General features: G+C 39.1%; 3 protein-coding genes across 3 annotated transcripts; all 3 read right to left on the bottom strand.

The window, feature by feature from the left end:
• Positions 1–189: 189 nt before the first annotated feature.
• On the bottom strand, positions 190–3,072 carry LOC103963740 (lysine-specific demethylase JMJ30). The gene is made up of 6 exons (XM_009376592.3): positions 2,542–3,072; positions 2,142–2,351; positions 1,871–2,005; positions 1,613–1,756; positions 796–888; positions 190–598 (listed from the first exon to the last, which is right to left on the bottom strand). The coding sequence occupies exons 1-6, from the start codon at positions 3,001–3,003 to the stop codon at positions 419–421; spliced, it is 1,224 nt and encodes a 407-aa protein (XP_009374867.2). The 5' UTR covers positions 3,004–3,072; the 3' UTR covers positions 190–418.
• A 2,410-nt stretch (positions 3,073–5,482) lies between these two features.
• On the bottom strand, positions 5,483–8,522 carry LOC103963730 (ETHYLENE INSENSITIVE 3-like 3 protein). Its single transcript, XM_009376586.3, has 2 exons — positions 8,040–8,522; positions 5,483–7,455 (listed from the first exon to the last, which is right to left on the bottom strand). The coding sequence occupies exons 1-2, from the start codon at positions 8,072–8,074 to the stop codon at positions 5,652–5,654; spliced, it is 1,839 nt and encodes a 612-aa protein (XP_009374861.2). The 5' UTR covers positions 8,075–8,522; the 3' UTR covers positions 5,483–5,651.
• Positions 8,523–13,651: 5,129 nt separating this feature from the next.
• Positions 13,652–18,840, bottom strand: LOC103963721. The gene is given in 3 exon segments (XM_048569062.1): positions 13,652–15,419; positions 15,422–16,373; positions 16,640–18,840. Coding segments are annotated over 3 exon segments (4,650 nt in total). The 5' UTR covers positions 18,707–18,840; the 3' UTR covers positions 13,652–13,788.
• Between the last annotated feature and the right edge of the window lie 2,743 nt (positions 18,841–21,583).

Raw genomic sequence — 21,583 nt, 5'->3', positions numbered from 1 at the left:
TACTTAATGTAAGTACAAATCAACTGCATGTAACATGCTCAGAAAATTTCCATTAACACATAACACCGTAAACCTAATTGAATGAATCTGACTCGATTAATAAAACGAGAGCAAAATAGCTTCCAATGATATATATATATATATAGAGAGAGAGAGAGAGAGAGAGAGAGAGAGAGAGAGAGAGAGAGATGTTGAAATGTTATCCTCAAAAATGTTGCAACAGTTGCTTCTAATTGAGACCTCTGTGAGTCTTATGATATGCTGTAAAACTCAGCAGAATTGGTTATCAATGAGAATGTAATCCTGTTGCAAAGTGCCCTGTTTATACCAATGATAAAAAACATAAGCAAGATACAGCTGAGCTTTCATACTTCGTCCACCAAAAGCTACGAACTTCATACTCACTCCACCGAAAAAGCTATGAACTTTCATGCTCACTCCACCAGAAGCTAACAGAGAGACTTGGCGTTAGAGATCGCACATAGTGCCACCACTTTGGTGGGATATAAAGCATATCACCTTCCTCTAAAATGCAGTCAAGAAATTCCAGGTCACGCATCTTTGGGAACTCGTTCTCATCTATGTTGTCTAGATCAACCTTCAAACCAATGTATTTTCAATCAGTAATATATTTGAGCTTTAGAACAGAGAATCCAATCCCATATATATAATCTACATTGACCTTATCAGAGATATAGGAATGGGCATGCATGGCAAGGCACTCATTGTTTAGAACAGAAAAATAACGTAGCATCAGTAAACACAACAAAATAATAAGGTCGAGAATGTAATTACCTGGCTCGAGTTGCATAGCATCGTCTCAGTGTATGGGTAGAGTTCCTCGGACAATGATGCAAGGTAGAGCCTAATATACTTTTTGCCAACTACCTGAAAAAGAGTGATGGATTTGAGTCATACAATTGTTTGGATCATTTTATTCTATTAACAAGAAAACAACAGCCATATACCAACAGACAATGGATACATGTGCTCGGGCACGCAATCAAGTACAGCATTATGTGCCTGGAATGAAGCATCAAAACATTCTTTCCATTCATGATGATTCAGCACATTGAAATTGTTCTGCAATGTGCACTCAAGACACAGTTTGGTAGCACCATGTTGAAGACACAATTTGGAGCCAGCGCACCCAGGCATGTTCTATGAAATTATCAGCTTGTTTAAATATGCACATGGTTTTACTTTTTAAAGATGGCAATGTAGGTCTGTGACAATGCATTTAGGTTACAATCGTTTGCTTTCTTTCCGTGAGACTCGTATCTCCACCATCACACGACTATCCCATTACAAATGATTTGTTCCCCGTGAAAAACCATGAACGAACTTTGGAACTCATATCTGAAACAATTTGATGGTAAATCCAGCTTACTGGATGATTATTATACTAAGTAAATTATAACACTCCAGAAGGCAACATCATGATGTAAATACCCTCCATTCAGGAAACTAAATCTAATAAGAAAATGCAACTCTTACCACATGTGTACCAGCTCTCAAAAAGAGATGGGATCCACATGTGTTGGTGGGCCCCACCTCTATTAGAAAGGTGGGACAAATGTCGTAAGTGTAGCATTACTCAAATCTAATATACCTGAGCAAAAACATTATGGTGTGGATCGTGGTGTAATGGAGTTACTGTCCCAGCTGGACCAAACCAAGCATTTAGAGACCTTAGTTCGCCACCACTGGCAAAACAATAGTCAGGAATACATATGTCCTCACGTAGCTCAGTTATCTGCATATCAATAATGGGATATAAGAAATACGAAGGTGGAAAATTGGCGCAGTCCAGCCCAACAAGTAGGCATATTGCCATTAAAAACATGGTAACAGTGTAAAATGAGCACACCTGATCAAACAATGGATGCTGAGCAAGATATGTTGGGGCAGCAGAAGTAAAGCCACTAGCCTGAATCCTCTCAAGAAACTGGGAAAATGTAATAAGCTCTTGCTTCCACTCTGGGTACAAATAATTTTTCCCGACCTACAGTGCATTCAAAACTTTACCAATTTTCAGTTATATAACAAAAATCAACGAATTAACGAAGAAAGTAATTCAATCAAGCATCAAATTTCAACAAACCAGTGGTCCAGTACTACTACATTATGAAGAAAATCACCTCAACTGGCACGGTGCGATCACCGGCAACCTTTGTTAGATAATCCAAGTCATTCCACTTACTACTGGCCGGCCAATGATCCATACCATCGGTTATTATAACCGGGCGACCTGGTAACAAGTATTCACTCAAAAACCCCTCCAAAGACAGGCCTGATCTCTTCACAACCATTTTACAAGAAAGGGACTTTCTGGGCAAAACTCCAAGCAACTGCCAATCAAAAAGTAAACACAGTAAAAATAAATGGTAATTTGCAAAACCCAGTAATCAGAAACCAATTTCAAAGCTACCCTTTAAATTGGAAATTAACATAAATTCTATGAATTTAGAAGCAAGATGTTGCCTTTGAGCTATAAGCAATAAAAGGCTAAGAATTTTGATGTGAAATGACGAACCTCACCTCCTTAGAGACGACGTCGTCACGGACCAATCGGCGGTCCGCATTGGGACATTTCTGCTGCTGCTGAGAAACCCTAGCGGCCCTGGCTTTGGCGGAGACGACAGTGACGAGGGAGTGCAAGTCGGGTTTCAAGAGCGGGCCGCCCATGATGAGGCCCATGTCGAGTGCCCGGAGAGCGTCGCTGAACTCACCGGCGGAGACATGGAGCTTGGACACGTGGAGGCAGGCCATGGAGTAGGCGTCGCGCCAAACGGGGACAACGGAGTGCCAGGGACCCGAGTGGAGCTGCTCCCAAGCCATCTCGCGAGCAGCCTCCGCCGCGCGGAGGTCGCCAGCGGCGGCTCGAGACGCCATTCTGACGTAGGCGTAGCCGCCTTGCTGGGAGATGGATTGGATAAGGTGAGTCCACTCGGAATCGAGGATTGGGGTGTCGAGGTGGTGGTCGGAGTTGGCGGCAGACATGGCGGTTGGAGGAGTGAGAGAGGAGAGATATTTCTAGCTGAGAACGAAAAGATATTTTGTTGATTAAAACTTGAAAGTGTATATGTAACGTGCTGGCGCACTTTTGGTTTCGATTTTGCTAAATATATTCGTACTATGTTTTTATACTATATTTTTATATCACTTTATATGATAACTGGACATCTACCTCATTTGAAAATTTTGAAAAACCAAAGGTAAGGAAGGATAAAGACTCATCGTATATCACGATCATCATTTAATTAACTAATTTTTCTTAATTATTAGTTTATTAAATAATGAATTAAATTTAAAATTTTGATTAATTCAAATGATGTGACTGTCCACTTCAAATATCATCTAAAATGATATGAAAATGGAATACAAAAACATGATATGAATGACATTACTCTTCAATTTTTTACTTTTACAATTTTTTTGTTGTTATATTTTTGGTCCATGTCGATAAAAAAAAGTTGAGAGATTTATGTTGCTGATGAGAAAATCAAATCATTAAATGTATTGAGGTTGCATTTTTGTTTTTATCTACGCGTGTCTTGGAATTTAGACAATCATTGTAACAATGCCATTAATGAAAGGATTGGGTCTGGGCCTGAAGCTATCGCCACAAGACAAGACGTCGTCAAAAGCATGAGAAAGGCGAAGAACTATTTCAAAATGTGACTCTATATGAATATTCTATCATTTCATAATTTCACATTATTTCTTAAACTAATACCATAAAATTATGGCAAAAACTTAAGATATCAAAGCATTGATGAAGAATCTAATTTGTCAAGAGTGCTTTCTTTATATTTCTCAAAAAGCATTGTCAGCAAGGGGGAGAGACAACTGCCTTTGTCCAATGATTTCAACTGGGGCCCAGTTGATCACACTGGTCTGGCTTTTTATTTCAATTTTAATTACAATTATGTCCTCAGAACAATGAAATTATTGATGGGAAGAAAAAGGATGAGAAAAATTTGGGTGGATCCTGCGATTAATCACACTCGTAATGTCAAAAGAGTTGGTCACACTCTCACAAGGTCAAAAGGAGCGGGACTACGTTCATTGAGGATTTTACATACATGAGGCTAAAGCGAAACTGTATTCAAATTCACGAGCACCCGTTTTTTGTTGTTTTCGCGAGAGTAGTTGGACTAACGATGTAACATGGAGTCAGATTGCTCTACTTAAGTCCTTTTAATACACGAATAGGGGCATGTATAGAAGAAATCAAAATCACAACTATAGTAAAAAAAATTCCTTTTAACAATCTTCATTTTTCCTATTCCTGTACAAAAATCTGTCTCGTAACTGAGTGCATATGCTCTTCTTGCTCTTTCACCGATTACGCAAATTACCTGATAACGTGATGAGTGAAATAGGTTGAGCACCCGAGAGGGTCCAGCATATGATCTTGTGTTTGGACCTAAAACATAGTCAAGATATCTAGATTTTCATCTGACCTAGTTGAGCTCACAATGAAACTGCTGAGGCTTGATCATCAAGCAAGGTGCAACTATCAGAGACATATTCATATGATTCAAGGCGGCCTTGGATGGATCAGGTCTTAGCCGGCATAGTTTTCTCATAAGTTGGAGAAAATCCTTAGCATGATGCATGATCACGTCATTCGTAGGGCACTCTCATAGTAAAGCTGGGTCCTTACATCGGAGGTTGGACTAGGGTTCAGGTGGAACAACTTCCGTTTGGCTGTGACTTGAAAACCACTGAACTTAAAAACCATGTCTTTCTTTCTAAAGGGATTAGTGTTTTAGCATGCTATCATTTGGTCTGCTTACCTTCATATGATCCTAATTCAAAGGATGTCATTCGTTTCTAACTTCGATTTATTCTATACGGGGGAGGGGGGAACGCCTCGGTTATACACTAAAGAAACTAGGCTCAATTCCTTTACATAAAGATACTACAACATAATAGCATATACCATTTCGACCTTACTGTGAGCAAGGACTAATACGAAAGCAGGCATTTTGTGAATTTGTGAATAAAGCACATTGCCAAAAACGGAAGTCAAATTGCAGGAAAAACAAATAAAATGGATGCAGTACAGTCAGCTACAAATATGAGCATCAAGATATCAGCATTGCTGTATCAAAAGTAATCTCGTGCAAAGAAATGAAGAAATCATCATAACTTAGTCATTTACCCAGTCTAAGAGATAAACTCATTTACATGAAACCGACATTTCATTCTTTTTGCAGATTATTGGAGAAAACTCAGATGTCATTCACTTTGGTTGGAGAATTATGAGTTCTAAAAAAAAAACGAAAATCATAACTTAAAGTTTCGGAATACACAAATGATTAAACCCATATAAGAATTTGTACACAAACAGCAACAGACTTATTCCCAGGTGGGGGATGATGCAACATTTTTCCAGTCCCTAAAACGAAAATAATGATCTAGATCAAATTTGAACACAAGTTATAGACATGAAGCATGAGACACTGAGAAGTAAGAATCTTGATCAAATTATTAAGACTAGTTATTAACAAGATGCCAGAGAAACATTGACAAATAAGAATCACTTGATCAAATTCTGAACACAAGCTATAAAAAAGGGTAGAATATAAGACTGAAACATGACTTACAATCTAAGCCATGCGGATATAGGATCTAATAGACTATGCTGCAAAGTACTCCATCATTTCTTCGAGTTCAAGATCATCTAATGAACCGGTGCCATCAATTCCAAAGTTGAATGGGCTGTTGAATAATCCATAATCTAACGACAGGCTATCAATTGGAGACCCAAAGTTAGCATTGGCAGTTCTGTCTTGCTCACTCTGAAATGTGTCTTGAACAAAATTTGGATCTCCTCCAGCAATCTCACTTCCATTTCTATGTACTGGTACAGGGATTCCATCCGTTGGTATAATCCGCGGTTTATTCATTAAAATCTGAGGCAGCTGCTGGTCTTGACTTGGGGGATATTGTGCCGATGGATTATAGAGGTTAAATGTATCTCCATGATGCTGGTTAAATGTATCTCCATGATGCTGGTTAAATGTATCTCCGTGATGCATGTCAGCATCTTGCGCCCCATGATAAAGCAAGGGTGTTCCACCAACATGCATGCCCTGTGTCATAATTACATTCTCAGAAGGTACACCAGGGTAGTAATTAAACTCAGGCGCTGGCATTTGTGCTTGGACATCAAGATCGTTCTCCAGCGGCCGTAAAGTTGTAATGCCACCATTTTCCTGTTGATTCTCATCAACCTGAAATCCAATCATCTGTACATCAGTGTGGTTTATATCAGGCAATGCACCTCGAACATGTAGATGCTCATTGTGAGATGGTGCAGGAAGTTGTTCGACAGGGCTTGCTCTGACACGTGCCCTTTTTCTCCTCGGTTTCTTTTCACCTTGCTCTTTATCTTGGACATTCTTACGAGAATTATTGCGTAGTTTGCTCAATGGCTCTACATCCGTCACCTGATTCCTCATATCATCTTTGGATGAAGAAACCGACCCTAACCCATCATCAGTACCATCAACATCATAGTCACTGTTACTGCTAGCAGCAGCTTGCTTTTCACCACGGCCACTTTGTGGCATCTCAATAATGCCAGATGTCCCATTATCACTACTAGGCTGCCTAATGAGGGATTCTTCTCGGCTTAAAACCCCTAACCAAATTGCACTCTCCTTTGCTGTCATCTTATCCTGTAAGCATTTTGACTGGCGGACGTGCCTCCTTATCTTTGCAATATCAGGTGACATATGCTTTATCACAGCAGTTAGCACTCCAACTTTCCACATCTTCTTTAGGTCGTGCGGCTTCTTATAAGGAGGACTCTGACCATGGGCTAGCCCTAATTTGACCCACCAATCTTCATTTCCTGTCGGCCACCAAGGTGGCGGAACTCCCTTTTCTAACGGATACTTCCTTTGAGGGGGGTCACAGTGTTGCATCAAAGAAGACAATAGAGAACCAAGAGTTGCATCTTGTAGATCTTGGAGGATGCTCTGAGAATTCCCATTTCGATTATTATCTGCATCACTCATGGCAAGACACTCCGCTTCGTACTTGGCTATGGCTGCAGGCCCATTCTTATCGAACTTCACCTTTTCTTTCCACCAAGCCCTGACGTTATCTGAAGCACCGCTCACTGGCTTGCCCTTCTCAGGAATGATACCATACACAAAACCACGAGCTTTGCACACTTCCATCAGCTTCAGCATATACTTAAGAATCCCATCTTGTGCTCTTGACATTTTCTTCCTACGAGCCTGATCAGAGGTCTGCTTGGGCTTCTGCTTTTCAGCAGCTTGTTGAGCTTCAAGTTTCTGTCTTTCTCTAAGCCTTTTGAGTTTGATTCGATCCTTCCACATTCGCATCTCCAAATCTTCCGATTCAATCTCTTCGTCACTGACATCTTTCTCCGCAATATTATCGCACCTCAAGTCTTCTTCTATATCCGAACTGTCATTAGCAGTTAAAAAATGCTCCAATCAGTAAAACTACAATAACCCACTGTGTCTGGTTGCTGTGGTACTTGACGGCAAGAAATTGAAACGAAAATTTTTATTCTTAGCAATCAAAGGCAATCAGCTGTATTAGTCTTGGTAAAGTGCACACTTTCTCTTCTTTTTTTTCCCCACTCTTTCTCAGCAGCCAAACAGAGCTTGGGAAATTATGACAATACAAATCCAACATTTATCAACAAAAAAAAAAAAAACCCGTCTTTTTCTATGATTTACCTCTAACATTTCCTACACAATTAGATTACCACAAATGAAACAAATAGTATAAACTCCAAAATCTCACACACATAGAACATATACAAAAAAACCCACATCCCCAATTCCTCATATCGTTAAATACAGCAGATTTTGATCAACATGCAAACAATTCAGAGAGAACCACGAACAAGAAATATGATCAAAAAATTATGAAACATAAAAAAAAAAGTAAAATTTACAGAAACCCCATTAAAACTGAAATACTGGGCACACCAAAAAATGATTAAAAATGAAACCCAAAAGAAAATTATTTGAAATTCTTACCTGATATCAGGTCCAATCTCCCCGACGTCACCCATCTAATCTTAATTTGCATCCAAAGAATGCTGCAAACCTTAAAAATCTGAGCTTTTGTTTCTTCTTCTTCTTTTCTGTCACTGAATTCTCTCTCTTCCCAGAAGAAGCCGAGAATATAACGGACTGAAGGGCGAATCCAAATGGGGGAATTGAATCCCTAAAAGGAATTGTTTGGATACAAAATGGCTGGACAAATTCTGTACCGAAAATTAAAAGGGCAAAAAATTCAATGCGAAATTAAAAGAGGAGAGAGAAAGCAAATGTATTTTTTAGAGAGAGAAAGCGATGGAGATGCTAAAATGCCAGTTGCGAATTGGGAATTGTTCTCGGCGGCCGAAAAATCGACAAAAAGGGCGTCACAAATGGATGAGAACTCGTCTGAGTTGCCAATACAGCGGCCTCGATCCCCTGCATCGCGTCTAGGAAATTATTAATTTGTGGATGACCGTCGTTTTTGTTTGATTTTTCAAGAGGGTTTTGTTTTTTTTTTTTGAAATATCACTTAATACACTAATTATGTTTAACATGATAATCTCTACATTTTGACTTTATTTTAATAGAAAATTTATTAGTTAAGTTCTGACCACACATTTAAGGCGTCACATTTTGGCTCACGTCTAAATATTTTGTGGCTGTAAACCTCTTTTTAATGTGAGTGCATTCTCGATTTTTACGTTTGAAATTTGAGTGAATTATTTTTTAATATTTTATGTACAATTCTACAGTGTATTTTTTTTATTCTACAATTTTTTTATTTTTTATTTTTTTGTGGCGTGTAAAATTCGTAATGTGTAAAGAAATATTAACCATACAATGAAGTTAACTAATTTAACAAAAAAATTAACTGATCAATGTATCATTTTATAAGGCTACCATTTTTTTTCTTTCTTTTTTATATTTGTAAAAGAGAAAAAGAAAACAAAAATGACTAACCACTCGCTAATTAAGCAATTAGCAACTTACTACCTTATTTTTTTATTTTTTATTAAATTTCTTTTTTTATTTTTCATATTTACTAGCTGGTATATGAAGAAAATAGCTCGATGTATTTGTCCGTTATTTGGTCTACATACATGGTCAATACTACTAGATATCTTAATTGGGATCCAAGAAAGGAAAAAAAAACATATATATATATATAATATATATTTAAATATATATATATAATCATAACACACGAGGGGTTAAAAATGAACCTATTTCAACTAAATCAAAACAATTCCCGCTATACAAAAACTCGGCATAGTGACGTAATAATTTGGCAAAGGTGTGGTAGTGTTTAATGTTTTTCAACAATTAAACTACAATCTAATAGCATTTTTCTAGCTATTTGTAAAAGAGAGATCTTATATTTGTTAGAGAGGGCACTTGCTTGATGAGGCACAAACTTTATTGAAATACTTTCACGATGTAAGTTGTTGCCCTAGGAAGTGCAATGCTGCTACTCATTGGTCTCCTTGGTTAAAAGGGTGACCCTAAGCTAACAAGTATTTTTGCTTTGCGAGTATGTAGGGGAGTGGACGGGAATGTCTATCTTACGTTGTCTTACTCTTATTTTACAAAGATGTTGTTTCTACAAATCCAACATATGACCATTCAATCACAAAAAAACAACATTTCTATTATGTCAATTGTTAATTAAATCGATCGTTAATCCTTGTTATATAGGTGACTTCTATTTATAATTTTAATAACTAAAACCTAAACCTTAAAAGTTTCCTTCTTAATTAATCAATACCTTTTCAAAAGTAAACATCAGATGGATTTGGTTCAATATGACCCTGCAAGCTAGCTAGCTCTAAGTAATTATTATGCATTTTCGGTAACGGTTGTTGTGACATCCCACATCGCCTAGGAGAGTGATTCTTAAATGTATATTCTCATCCCTACCTAGCACGAGGCATTTTGGGAGCTCACTGGCTTCGGGTTTCGTTGGAACTCCGAAGTTAAGCGAATAGCGCGCGAGAGCACTTCTATGATGGGTGACCCACCGGGAAGTTCTCGTGTGAGTTCCCAAAAACAAAACCATGAGGGTGTGATGGGGGCCCAAAGCGGACAATATCGTGCTACGGTGGTGGAGCGGGCCGGAAAGTGATCCGTCCCGAGCCGGGATGTGACAATTTGGTATCAGAGCCTAACCCTAGCCGCGTGTGTGCCAATGAGGACGTCGGGCCCCTAAGGGGATGGATTGTGACATCCCACATCGTCTAAGGGAGTGATCCTTAAATATATATTCTCATCCCTACCTAGCACGAGGCATTTTGGGAGCTTACTGGCTTCGGGTTCCGTTGGAACTCCGAAGTTAAGCAAGTAATGCGCGAGAGCACTCCCATGATAGGTGACCCATTGGGAAGTTCTCGTGTGAGTTCCCAGAAACAGAACCGTGAGGGTGTGTTGGGGGCTCAAAGCGGACAATATCGTGCACGATGGTGGAGCGGGTCAGGGAAGTGATCCGTCCTGGGCCGGGATGTGACAGTTGTAGACTTGATTTGTTTATTTTGTTGTTGGTGAGGGTAACAAATTTCATGAAATTCCAACTTATGTCATCTTTTTATTTTTTTGGTTAAACAAAGTGACTAATAGCCTGACAAAAATGAATTTATAAAATAATGTCATGAGGTCGAGAAATTTTAGAATTATCGTACAATAATAACGGTTTGCAAATATTCATCTCACGATAGTTTTGTCGAATACTACATTCTCAGTCACACAGTAACATGGCATGACAAGTTTGAATCAATTTTGGATATCACTTGACCATATGTATAATGTATTAATTGACATTAACTAAATCTAGTTAGTTAATCACCATTAGTTGGAGTTGAGGGAGATCATTGGTAAAAATGAATATCACTTGACCGTATCTATAATGTATCAAGTGAAGTTAATTGAATGTACTTAGTTAACAAAAAGTCAAAAACCATTAGTTGGAGTTGATAAAAATCACTAATACCGAGAACTCAATTAGTGGGGTTTAAAAATCATTTATCCAAGTAATTATAATAATATTATACAATACATACAAGATTTACACGCCACCAACCACAATGTCTCTCTGTTTTTTTTTGTTCTTCTGGTTTCATAGGAACTATTGGAGGAATAAAATAATCAATTGTCACCCACTAAATCATGGCGTATCCAATAAACATTTCCTAGCATGCATGCTGATATTCAGATTGGATTCTACACTATCGTTAGAGGGTTGCCAACATAGCTTTGTTGCCTTTATCGTTTATTGTTATCGATCAATATTGGTAGTGATTATGCGTTTGTGCTTATGGTAGTCTTTTGGAGATGTACTCTTGTTTGTTTAATTGTGTAAAATTTTAAATTTATTCCAAATCAATTTATTGATCACTGAAACAATGTACCTAATGACACTCTTATACTTATTTGCGATGATTAATGGAAGGAATACCACTATATATATATATATAGGATGAATTCGTGACATCATTTTTTTACACAATATTTGTCACAAGTATGTATATAAAGAGAGAATTGTATGTCTAGACATACAAATCTGCAATTCCACTTTCTTAATCACCTCTCTCTACCTAATTCTTGATAGTTTGGAGGTTTGTATGTCTAGCTGCGGAAGAAAATATCGTGAAAGCTTATGATTCAATTGGGAGGTTGCACGTTACGAAAATCACTTTTGAAATTTAAAAATATTCTTAAAGTTCGTTTAGAAGTATTTTTAAAATAGTTGAACGAGATTTTGGTGAAGATATTATTGGAAGTAATCCTTAACAAAAGTATAAGTGAATTTAAAAAAAAAAACACTTGAATTGTTTCTTTCTGTTACGAGTGCTTTTAGAATCCAAAAACATTTCTCTATAAGCGCTTTTAAAGAATGAGCCCTCATGTTTTTGCCGAAAGTGCTATCAACTCTTTCATACGCAATTTCAACACACAATAAACTTTCTAATTTGTGTGAGATGGAACGAGAATGCAGTTGATTCGATTGGTGTAAATAGTTATTAATTATATCGTCAGTTGAATAGATCATTGTCTTGAGTTGGGAATGAGGTCGGGAAGCATCAAGTATTCTAGTGCAAGCTGAGTCATTTTATCCATATTATTCATAGTTAATATTCTTATAACAATTTGATCCATGGATTGCTTTCGGACATCCCAATTTGCTAGATGGGGACACATGCAAATCACTATATCCATATATAGAGTTCTGCTCTCTCGGTCTTCGTTTCGAAGAACATATGCATATTAGCTACAAAATTAAACTTAAAATATTTGACAACTTAATAAAAACATAAGAAAATGAGTTTTCTACTGATTCAAAATGAGAATCGTAGGAGACCAAGACTGTATATACCATAAATAAAGGCGTGAGGCATGAGAAATACCATCACAGAATTCTTCAAGCTTTTCTCTCAGTTTCCCTCTCCACTTTTTCTATCTAAATTTTAGGTAACTACAAAATCACAATTAATGGCAGAGGAAAGATAATAAAAATCTTAATTAAGGATTTTTTTAATGTATAATTATTTAGATAAAAGAAATTTAAATTGACATGGTCAATTAAAATGAATTAATCCAATGATTTAAAACTTGTGTCTAAAATGTGATGTCATGGATCCCGCCCTTGTATATATATGTTTATTGATTTACATATATATTGATAGAAAAGATGACTCAGACCAAAGTCATGTTGGAATCCCACATTCATGAGAGATTTTTCAGTGGGTTTGGAATACAGTTTGGTATACTAAGGGAATACAGTATGGTATACTCAGTGTCATGATACAATTAGTTGAAAACTTAAAAAAAATTAAATTAATTGTATTATGATAATTGGTGTAACAGACCGTGTTCCCAGCATATTAAAATTTCTCTACATCCACGACTTCTTAAGGTGTCATCAATTAATATATAGCATAATGAACTAGACTACACCAAAAATTAAGTACGACACGACATCCCGATACGCATGAAAAGTCAAGGATTCGAGTCGAGCTTTATTTGCTTGGTTTATAATGGGTTTAACACGATAAAATGTCAGAAATATGGAATAGTCAGAAATATGGAATAACGCAAATTCATAGTCAATATTATTTCTGATTCTGATAAGAACAATTGACAATTGATTGTATCTGTAACAGTAGAAAAAGAAGACCCAACTTTAAGTTGTTCAAAAATAGTGTCATTAAGTTTCTTGACCCCTTTCTTTAAGATTAGCCAGTTCTATTTTTCGATAGGAGGTAAAGATAAGAGAAGGGATATAACTCAGTGGTAGAGTGTCATATTGACGTACATATTTTTATAGGTCATGTTTACTCACGAAACATAATTTCGCAAGATAGCAACACTAATGCTTTCTGATACATTCTCTATATTTTCTAGATATATCTCTTTTGGAGAATTACCTTGAGGGACTTTACTGTGTAAAGAATTTTTTTTATTTCATTATTATGTAACAAGTTAGACATAAAATTTTATCGTGTAATAAGATTCTTTTATTTATGTTTTGTTGTTTGGTTGAATAGAAAGATGAGAAAGCAAGGTGAAAAACGACATGACATGTAAAATTTGCCAATGAGCTTGAGTATTTTGACACAATAAGTTAACGAATGTATTTAAGAAAACTTTCGCACATAAGCACGATAAAACACGACATATTGCCAGGTCTAAAATTGGGTTGCAACTGTTTTATTTATCATAGTATAAAATATATGCAATTGCATCAAAACCCTGTTCACCTTGACTTGATAATTTCTTCTTTCATGGCAAGTGAGAGAGCACTGAGACTTCCCCCAACTTCCACTCTCACTCCTGGCATTGCTATTGCTCTACTCCCTACAAACCCACCTTCTCCTACACTGATCTTTCCAAACTTCACTTTCCCCTCATCACCTTCATATATGTGTCCAAACAGAAGAGCTTCTCGTCCCACGCACCCGCCTCTCTCGATCTCCACCATTTCCGGGTTTAACAAAGCTCCCATGCTGTCTACATAGGCGCCTTGGTCCAGCTCAATCTCCGAACCCATAAGCTTCATCCACAGCACGAAGAAAATTGATCCGCTTGTCATTTCCGCGAAATAGCTCCCAACTAGGGTTCTAAATGCCTGCCATGTAGTGTCCAGAAAGACCCCTATGCTCCAAATATGCACAGTTTCCCCTTCTTTCTTCTTTCCGACAAGTAACCATTTAGCCACAACACAAGCTAATCCGGCCAAAAGACCCGAAGAGACCCAAAACAACGGAAACAACCAATGCAGGGCGACTTTTTGAGCATTCTTCAAGTGCAGCATCCAGTTCAAAGGAGCGTAGATTACTAACGCCAGCAGGAAATGAGGCAGCACTGTTTGTAGTAGAGGTTGAGCAAAAGTGGCCCACAGAGTCTGAAACGAAGTTCTTTCCAGCGTCACGTTTTGCGTGTCTTTTTTCATCAATGCTGCTGCCATCGGACAACCGGAGAGGTCTACTTTGACATCGGATTGCTCTATGAAGATCTTCCATGCCTCTGGAAGGGGTGCACCGTTCCTCAGGTGTTGGCATATCTCATAGATCAATGAACGCCCATGATCAATAGAAGCACTCTGGGAGCATGATGAAGCTCGGATGACATCCACTTCATGGCATCGAAGAAATGGATTGAAGTCCAACTGTTCTGATTGTTCTGCAGACAGATTATGGTTGATGTTAACCTCTCCAACATCAATATATGGGAACTCAGACTCACTCCATGGTTTCGTGCAGTCAAGTGCAACGTCACGCGCAGCTTCATCATGTGGAACTGGCCGGACCTGTAACTGGAAAATATAACGAACTCCTTTGGCATTCACACGACTTTGGAAATCTTCAGCAAGGAAAAGTAGAGGACGAGTATCATTATCATTCCTCGGAATTGCACCTGTATCAGGTGGAAGAATTCCAATTGGCTCCACCTTACCAGCTTCCTCACTAATATTCTCGTCAGAAGGCCTCAACTTGAACTTGACATACATTTCTTGTCCATCTTCGAACCGGAACAGCCTGCATATATTCGAGTAATAATGTAGTTCAGCATATGAGTTTGCATGGCGCAAGGAAGTCCATACTGCATCACGCACATGTGGGGCTCGCTTAACAAACTCCTCCCGTGCAGGAAGCCCACAGACAAGCCATGTTGCAAAATCGGCAATTGTGCGGGCGTAGAATGCATTTCCTGTCTTCAGTGTCAGGTCAAAGAGTGAAGAGTCACTAGTTTCATCTGAAAGTATTCTTATAGCTGCACCACGCGCATCAATCCTTGCATCATCATCAGCGCTCAAGCTGTTGCTGTGCCGAACTATGACAGGGTAGCTCTTTCCTGGGCAGAAGATTTTATGGTCTGGCAGGCCTTGATGTTGTCATAGATCTTCAAGGTTCCCTTCCCACTAACACCGATTCGATGGAAATATCTTGACTTAACCTTCAGAGTTGTGGCAGCCAAATTTGCAGCAAGGTTACCGACAATTTTCTTATATTTCATATCCATCTCTTCTATTCTATCGTCCAACGAATGCATGGTGTTCTTGATCATCATTGGAGTTTGAGACCCAATGTAAACACCACCCGCTTGGAGCACTGAATTCACCGGTGCAACTGACAGTGCACCAAGAATAACATCTTTCTGAAGAACTGAACCAGGAAGGACTACACTTTCACTCCCAACTACTGAATTATCATGCACCTCAACTTTCCCACTAACAAACCCATGAGAGGAATAATACCCAGCAATGATCCGACTGAAATCACCAAGATGGACACCAGAGCCGAGTGAAATCAATTTCAGGTCTGAAATTGGGTTGATGGCCCTGACAGAACAATGTTTCCCAACCTTTGCACCAAGAAGGCGCATGTACATGCAGAAGGCTTCGGTTCCAGACAGGAGCTTAGCAAATCTGAGGTGACAGGCAATGGTGATTCGATGGCAAAGCCATGTTCTAAAATGGGTCGTCTTTTTCTCTTGGTTACTAGAAATAAGGCGGGTCAAAGCGCCTGTGAGGAAGCTGAGCACTATGCCATAAGCCAAATATGCGACCGCCAATGAGATGGATGAATAAATTATGCCTAATGGGACATTAGAAAACATGGTGGCATACGCTATGACGGTGTAAGGTATCCAGTGAAAGGCCCCAAATAAGCAAGCAAATGCAAATTCTTGAGGGGAAAGAGGCTTCTGAGACATCCAAATGTAGACCAAGTACACAATAGAAGCTGAAAGAGTACTAAGCAACCCAACTATGTAGATGCCTATGAACTGGTAAACAGCCGCATCTTGAGTTTCCTTCGTAACATTTGGTAGCATTTTACCCTGAAATCATGTAAAGAAAACAATTGATTGATATCAGTTTCTAAGTTTGATTGGATGAAAAAGCATTCATGAATTAATATAAATAAACTATACAGCAGTGTTGTACCTCAAATATCTATATATAATCAGTGTAAGTCAGCTCCATAGGTAAGGAAATTAAAAAATTTAATTTCAAAATAATTACGAGATAAGAAAAAACTAATCATGATTTAAAAAAAGATTAGAATTCATGATGGTTGGATAATCATGCAGAAGAAAAGACTTACATTCTGAAGATTTGTAGCCTTGACAGCAGATTTACCTCCAGATTTTTGCAAGGCCATTACCTCAAGCTCTTCTCCCAGAATAGTTCCCTTTTGGACAACCGCGTAAGGGGCAACTGATGAGTTTTGGCCAATTCTTATTGGGAGGAAGCTTAACACTCCATTCTTAACTTCGTGACTTTGAATTAAGGCCCCTTCTGCGATCACCACTCCATCTCCAATTGAAACCAGAGACGGGTCCGTTATATCAACTGTATCAAGCAAAACTGAGGATCCAATCCTAGCTCCAAGCATCTCAAACCAATACTTGAGGAACACGGTTCCTCGCAGATGCTCTGCCAAAACTTTTGAAGCAACTTCTTGGGCCTTGTAAAGAGCCCACCATTTAACAAAATCCACAGACCAGATGGAAACCTCGGGGTTCAGGGCAAAGTTTGGTTTTAAGAAAGAGTTCCCTAAGAAAGCAATTGAAACACAGGTAGAAAGTATGCAGAAGATCCAAGCAAGGGGAGCAAAAGTTAGAAGGGTCAAATAATCTAAGTAGGGAATTCCTTCTACCAATGCATGGGTGGCTGAGACGCAATTCATAAAGGCAGATACGGATAAGTATGCAGGAATGGCGAGCATAAAAGCAACATAAATAAGAGCCAGAAGTTGGAATGACCAGATCACCAAGTGGTGAGATTCGGGAAGTTCCATCACAAGCTCAGCAGAATCAGTCTCAGTCTCAAGCTCTGGAACATTGGATGGAGTTGTTGACAGTTGAGGTTGGGAATTCATTACCAGATTCTCCGAGAAGCTTGCCAAGTCTGCAATGCAAGTTGCAGTGAAAATATCCACAGCTCCTACCGGCACTCCAAGAAAGTCAGAAAGTTTTTGAGCTGCTCTGACCACACCAATTGAATCGATTCCATAAGACACTAGACTTTCAGTATTTGAGATTTTGTTGATTGAAATACCAGTCTGCTCGGAAACCAGGCGTTTCAAGAAGTCTACAATATCTTTATTACTTATCTTGGGGCTTGGTAGTGGAGAACCTCTCACAAACTGAGGACGAGGGGTTATTCCCTCCTTGCATGTTCCTGTAGTGAAGGACCGCATCAGTTTTTTCTTTATTAGAATTGGTTCTGGAACAATGTTCAATGTTCCATCAGTAAACTGTTGTAGGCATTCGAATCTTTTGATTTTTCCTGACGTTGTCTTACTAATGCTTTTTGGCCTGATCATCTTGACAGAAGCAACGGTAACCCCATGTTCTTCTGCAACACGAGCTTGAATTTGTTCAACAACATCCTTGCCAACAGGTTTACCATCCCTAACCTCCGCAATTACAACCAAACCAACCTGGTCAGCATTATCTGGAACAGAAATACCTTTCATTGATAGGATTTCCATCGGGACAGCAATGACAGCACAACAACCTGGACGTACAACTTCTGATGCGCTCTCCACTGTCTTCTCTACATCTGCTGAGTAAATGTTCCTTCCAGCTACAATGATGAGATCCTTGATTCTTCCAGTGATGAACAATTTTCTGTCAATTATCCGTCCCAAGTCCCCCGTTCTAGTGTAGATGCGTCTAGGATAGTCAGGAAGCTTGTTTCTGTAAGTTTTCTGGCTTAGTTCTTCCCTACCCCAGTACCCAATTCCAGCACTGGGACTGCTGATCCATATCTCTCCTTCATTTCCTACTTCTTTGAGCTCCTCACATTTCTCTGGATCAACTATTCTGATGTCAACATCTTCATCATCGGGATTAACATACCCACAACAAACTCTTCCTTGCCAATCTACCATGATAGGGCTCCCTTCACCATATGCACAACTGACAAACACACAATTTTCTGCCAAGCCATAGCCAGGTGCCATCACCTCTTGAGAAAAACCAAATTGACGTGTGAGCTCAACAAATCTTTTCAGAGTTTTCTGCCTAACTGGTTCAGCAGCAACCATCAGGAATTTCATGGAAGAAAGGTCGTATTTCCTGTTTTTCTCCGACTCCAGCCTTCGAACGACTAGCTCAACGGCAAAATTGGGGCCAGCACTGTGAGTAGCTTGATATTTGCTCATGATTTGGAGCCACAATAATGGGTTCCTGATGAACTGTCAATGGGGAAAATAAAACTGCAGTTCCACCACTAACAAGAGCTGTGAAAAGTCCTCCGATCAGCCCCATGTCATGGTACTGAGGCAGCCAGCTAACTAGAACTGTCTTTGAGGTGCTCTTGTACCTCCTTCGCATCAACTTCACATTGTGAATGAGCCCACTGTGAGTTATCATGACTCCTTTAGCATCGCCAGTCGAACCAGATGTGAACTGCAGAAAGGATACTTCGTTGGGCTGTGGTTCAAATTCATCTTTGAAATCCTCCAAAACCACATTCTTGGAGTTCTTAATCCAAGAATCTGTATGTAACCAAGGAAGATTGGGCCACCGAGCTGTGGAATTTGGCTTTTTAGCTGTTAATGAGATTATATTTTTAACAGAACCTGCCTGGACAGCCCAATGATAACTAATGGTAGAAAGAATTGCTACTGCACCACATGATTTAGCAATGTTTTCAATCTTCAAAAGTGCTTGACCGCCTCTTTGTAAAGGATCTGGAGGTAGAACTGGGACTGGTAAGACGTTAGCTCTTAAGCACCCAAAGAAAGCATCTACAAATTCCAGACCTGGGACATGGACCAGGAGAACCCTGTCACGAGGCCTGATTCTTGGTTTCTTGCATGTCAAGAGCTTTTGAGCAATGCAAGAAGCATTAGCATGAAGTTCTGCATAAGTTCGCTGGCTCACTACCGCTCCTTCTTCATTGATCCAAGTATAGAGTGTGTTGTTTTGAGTGACTCCGTGAGCTCCCCAGTGCTTCAGATAGCCATCGAGGGAAGATAGATTCGGGAACTCCACTCCTGGTAATTCAGTCATGCTTTTAGGGCTTCCTCCCCACTGTTGTTGCAATGCAAACAAACTCTGCCAAGAGACATGTTTATACTATGTAAGGAATTTTTCATCAAATCTGATTTTCCATTCGTTCAATTTGAACTTTGTATGCATTACACTGAATATTTAGATGTGGGCTTACCTTAGCATAAGGAAACTTTGGCACAGGGTTGTCATTTGCAAAGTGCTTGCAGACTAAACCCATAGCATATGACGAATTTCTCTCCGTCAGTTCAAAAGCCATAAGACCGCCGACATAGTAAGTGTTCCTGAAGCCTTGAAGTTCAGATTCCAATTTCTCATAAAAGCCATCCTTCATCTCTGTATATAAAAAACTAAACTTAGCATTCCTAATCGGCACGGGATAAATGGTGTAAAAGCAAATCATTACGTACCTTGGCTGCCGACGTGAGGAAAATACTTAAATCGTCGTTGGAGAACCACCTCTGTAACTTCTGCTCCTATAAGCTTGGCAGCATCAATTGCAAGCTCTGTTACAGTTGGTCCCGTAACATCAACAGAATTTCCATAAGACCAGAATAATAAAACATCAGTGTCAGCATAGAACTTTTGCATTGCAACTGGATTTCCAATTGTTGCAGGATTGCTCATATATTCTTCAAAGTAGTAGAAGCCTATCGGCATATCTTCGATCCCTTTAACCTTAAAAACTGTAGTGTAGTAGTCAATTGTCTGTACTTTACTGAACAACTCCTTTTCAACATCACCCATCTCCATTACTTCACTTCCACGCTCTGTTACGAGAATTCTTTGTTAGGCATATAAAGAAGATAAGAAGGAATAGCAATGATAATAAATGAAGAAAAAGGGAGCGGGAGTAAAAAATAAACCTGTTGGATGTGAAGGTGGTGATCTGTAAATTTTTCCGTTATTTAAAGGGAAGGAACCAGAAATGATGATCTTATCAAATTCCAGAGCTTTAACTTCTCCATCACAACTTTTTACGTCAACACTGACACTATCGGAATAGCGTCTGATTGCCAACACTTCGGTGTTGCAGTGAACCATTGGGAGTGATTTGCTGATCTTCTCCCAAAGACTTGTATATCCACCTTTGAAACGGCGAATTTTTCCAGCCATGGAAGTTCGTGTGAACTCATGAATGTAGGCATAAGGCATGTCTTGAACAAACCCATAACCAGAAGCCGTGTATCCATAGGCCACAGATTTGGGAATAGAACTAAATCCTTGGCGTTCAAGATATACAGGAGTTAAGTCTGACGCATATTCACTCACAGCATGGACCCCAAATCGACCCGACTTTGCTGCCTTATCCTATCAAAGGTAAAATGGAGATATCAGTATTACGGAGCAGAGAAATCAAGAAATAAAACAGGGTGTAAGATACTAGGTACCAACCTGGAGTTCCAACGTCAGTGAGATCACCGATACATAATCATCTGCAACTTTAATATCTTGATACTGCCCTGATTTGTCAATAAGCGCAAGCTTGTGCGAGTCCATTTCTACTAGTTCAGATCCAGTCTCCTTTGCCAAGTGAAAGATGACAGGGGCGCTGTTTGCAGCAAGAACTTGACCGCCGAGATCATAAATTTTCCCTGTTAAGATAGTGTACATGTTGTCAAACTCAATTACATAACAAAGCAGGCACAAAAGACAGTCTTATGTTTCTCACCTTCAATATCGACTGATTCACACATGCCACCAACAGTATGGTGCTTCTCTAACACGGTCACATTGCTGTAACCAAGCTTCACCAGTGCATAAGCAGATGATAAACCACTTGGACCACCGCCTACTATCGCAATTCTTGTATTCAGTGGAAGGCATGGATGCAGCCTGGAGAACTGGTCTTCTACTGATTTTCCAGGGTCCATCTCCCTTGTCGTTCAAGCCTTCTGGCCGTGCCTATTGAGATCAAATAACAAACTGAGTTCAACTTTGTTCTAGTTCTAATTCCCAGTTAAGGTTTATAACCACAATTGGTGATAAACCCAAATCTACAGTTCTAGAAACCGAACTCTTGT

This window comes from the organism of the source record quoted next, unplaced genomic scaffold (assembly GCF_019419815.1).
Source record: "Pyrus x bretschneideri cultivar Hongxiangsu unplaced genomic scaffold, Pyrus_bretschneideri_v1 Contig5, whole genome shotgun sequence".
Classification (NCBI taxonomy): domain Eukaryota; kingdom Viridiplantae; phylum Streptophyta; class Magnoliopsida; order Rosales; family Rosaceae; genus Pyrus; species Pyrus x bretschneideri.
Note: the sequence above shows the minus strand (reverse complement) of the source record. Positions and strands in the feature narration are given on the sequence as shown.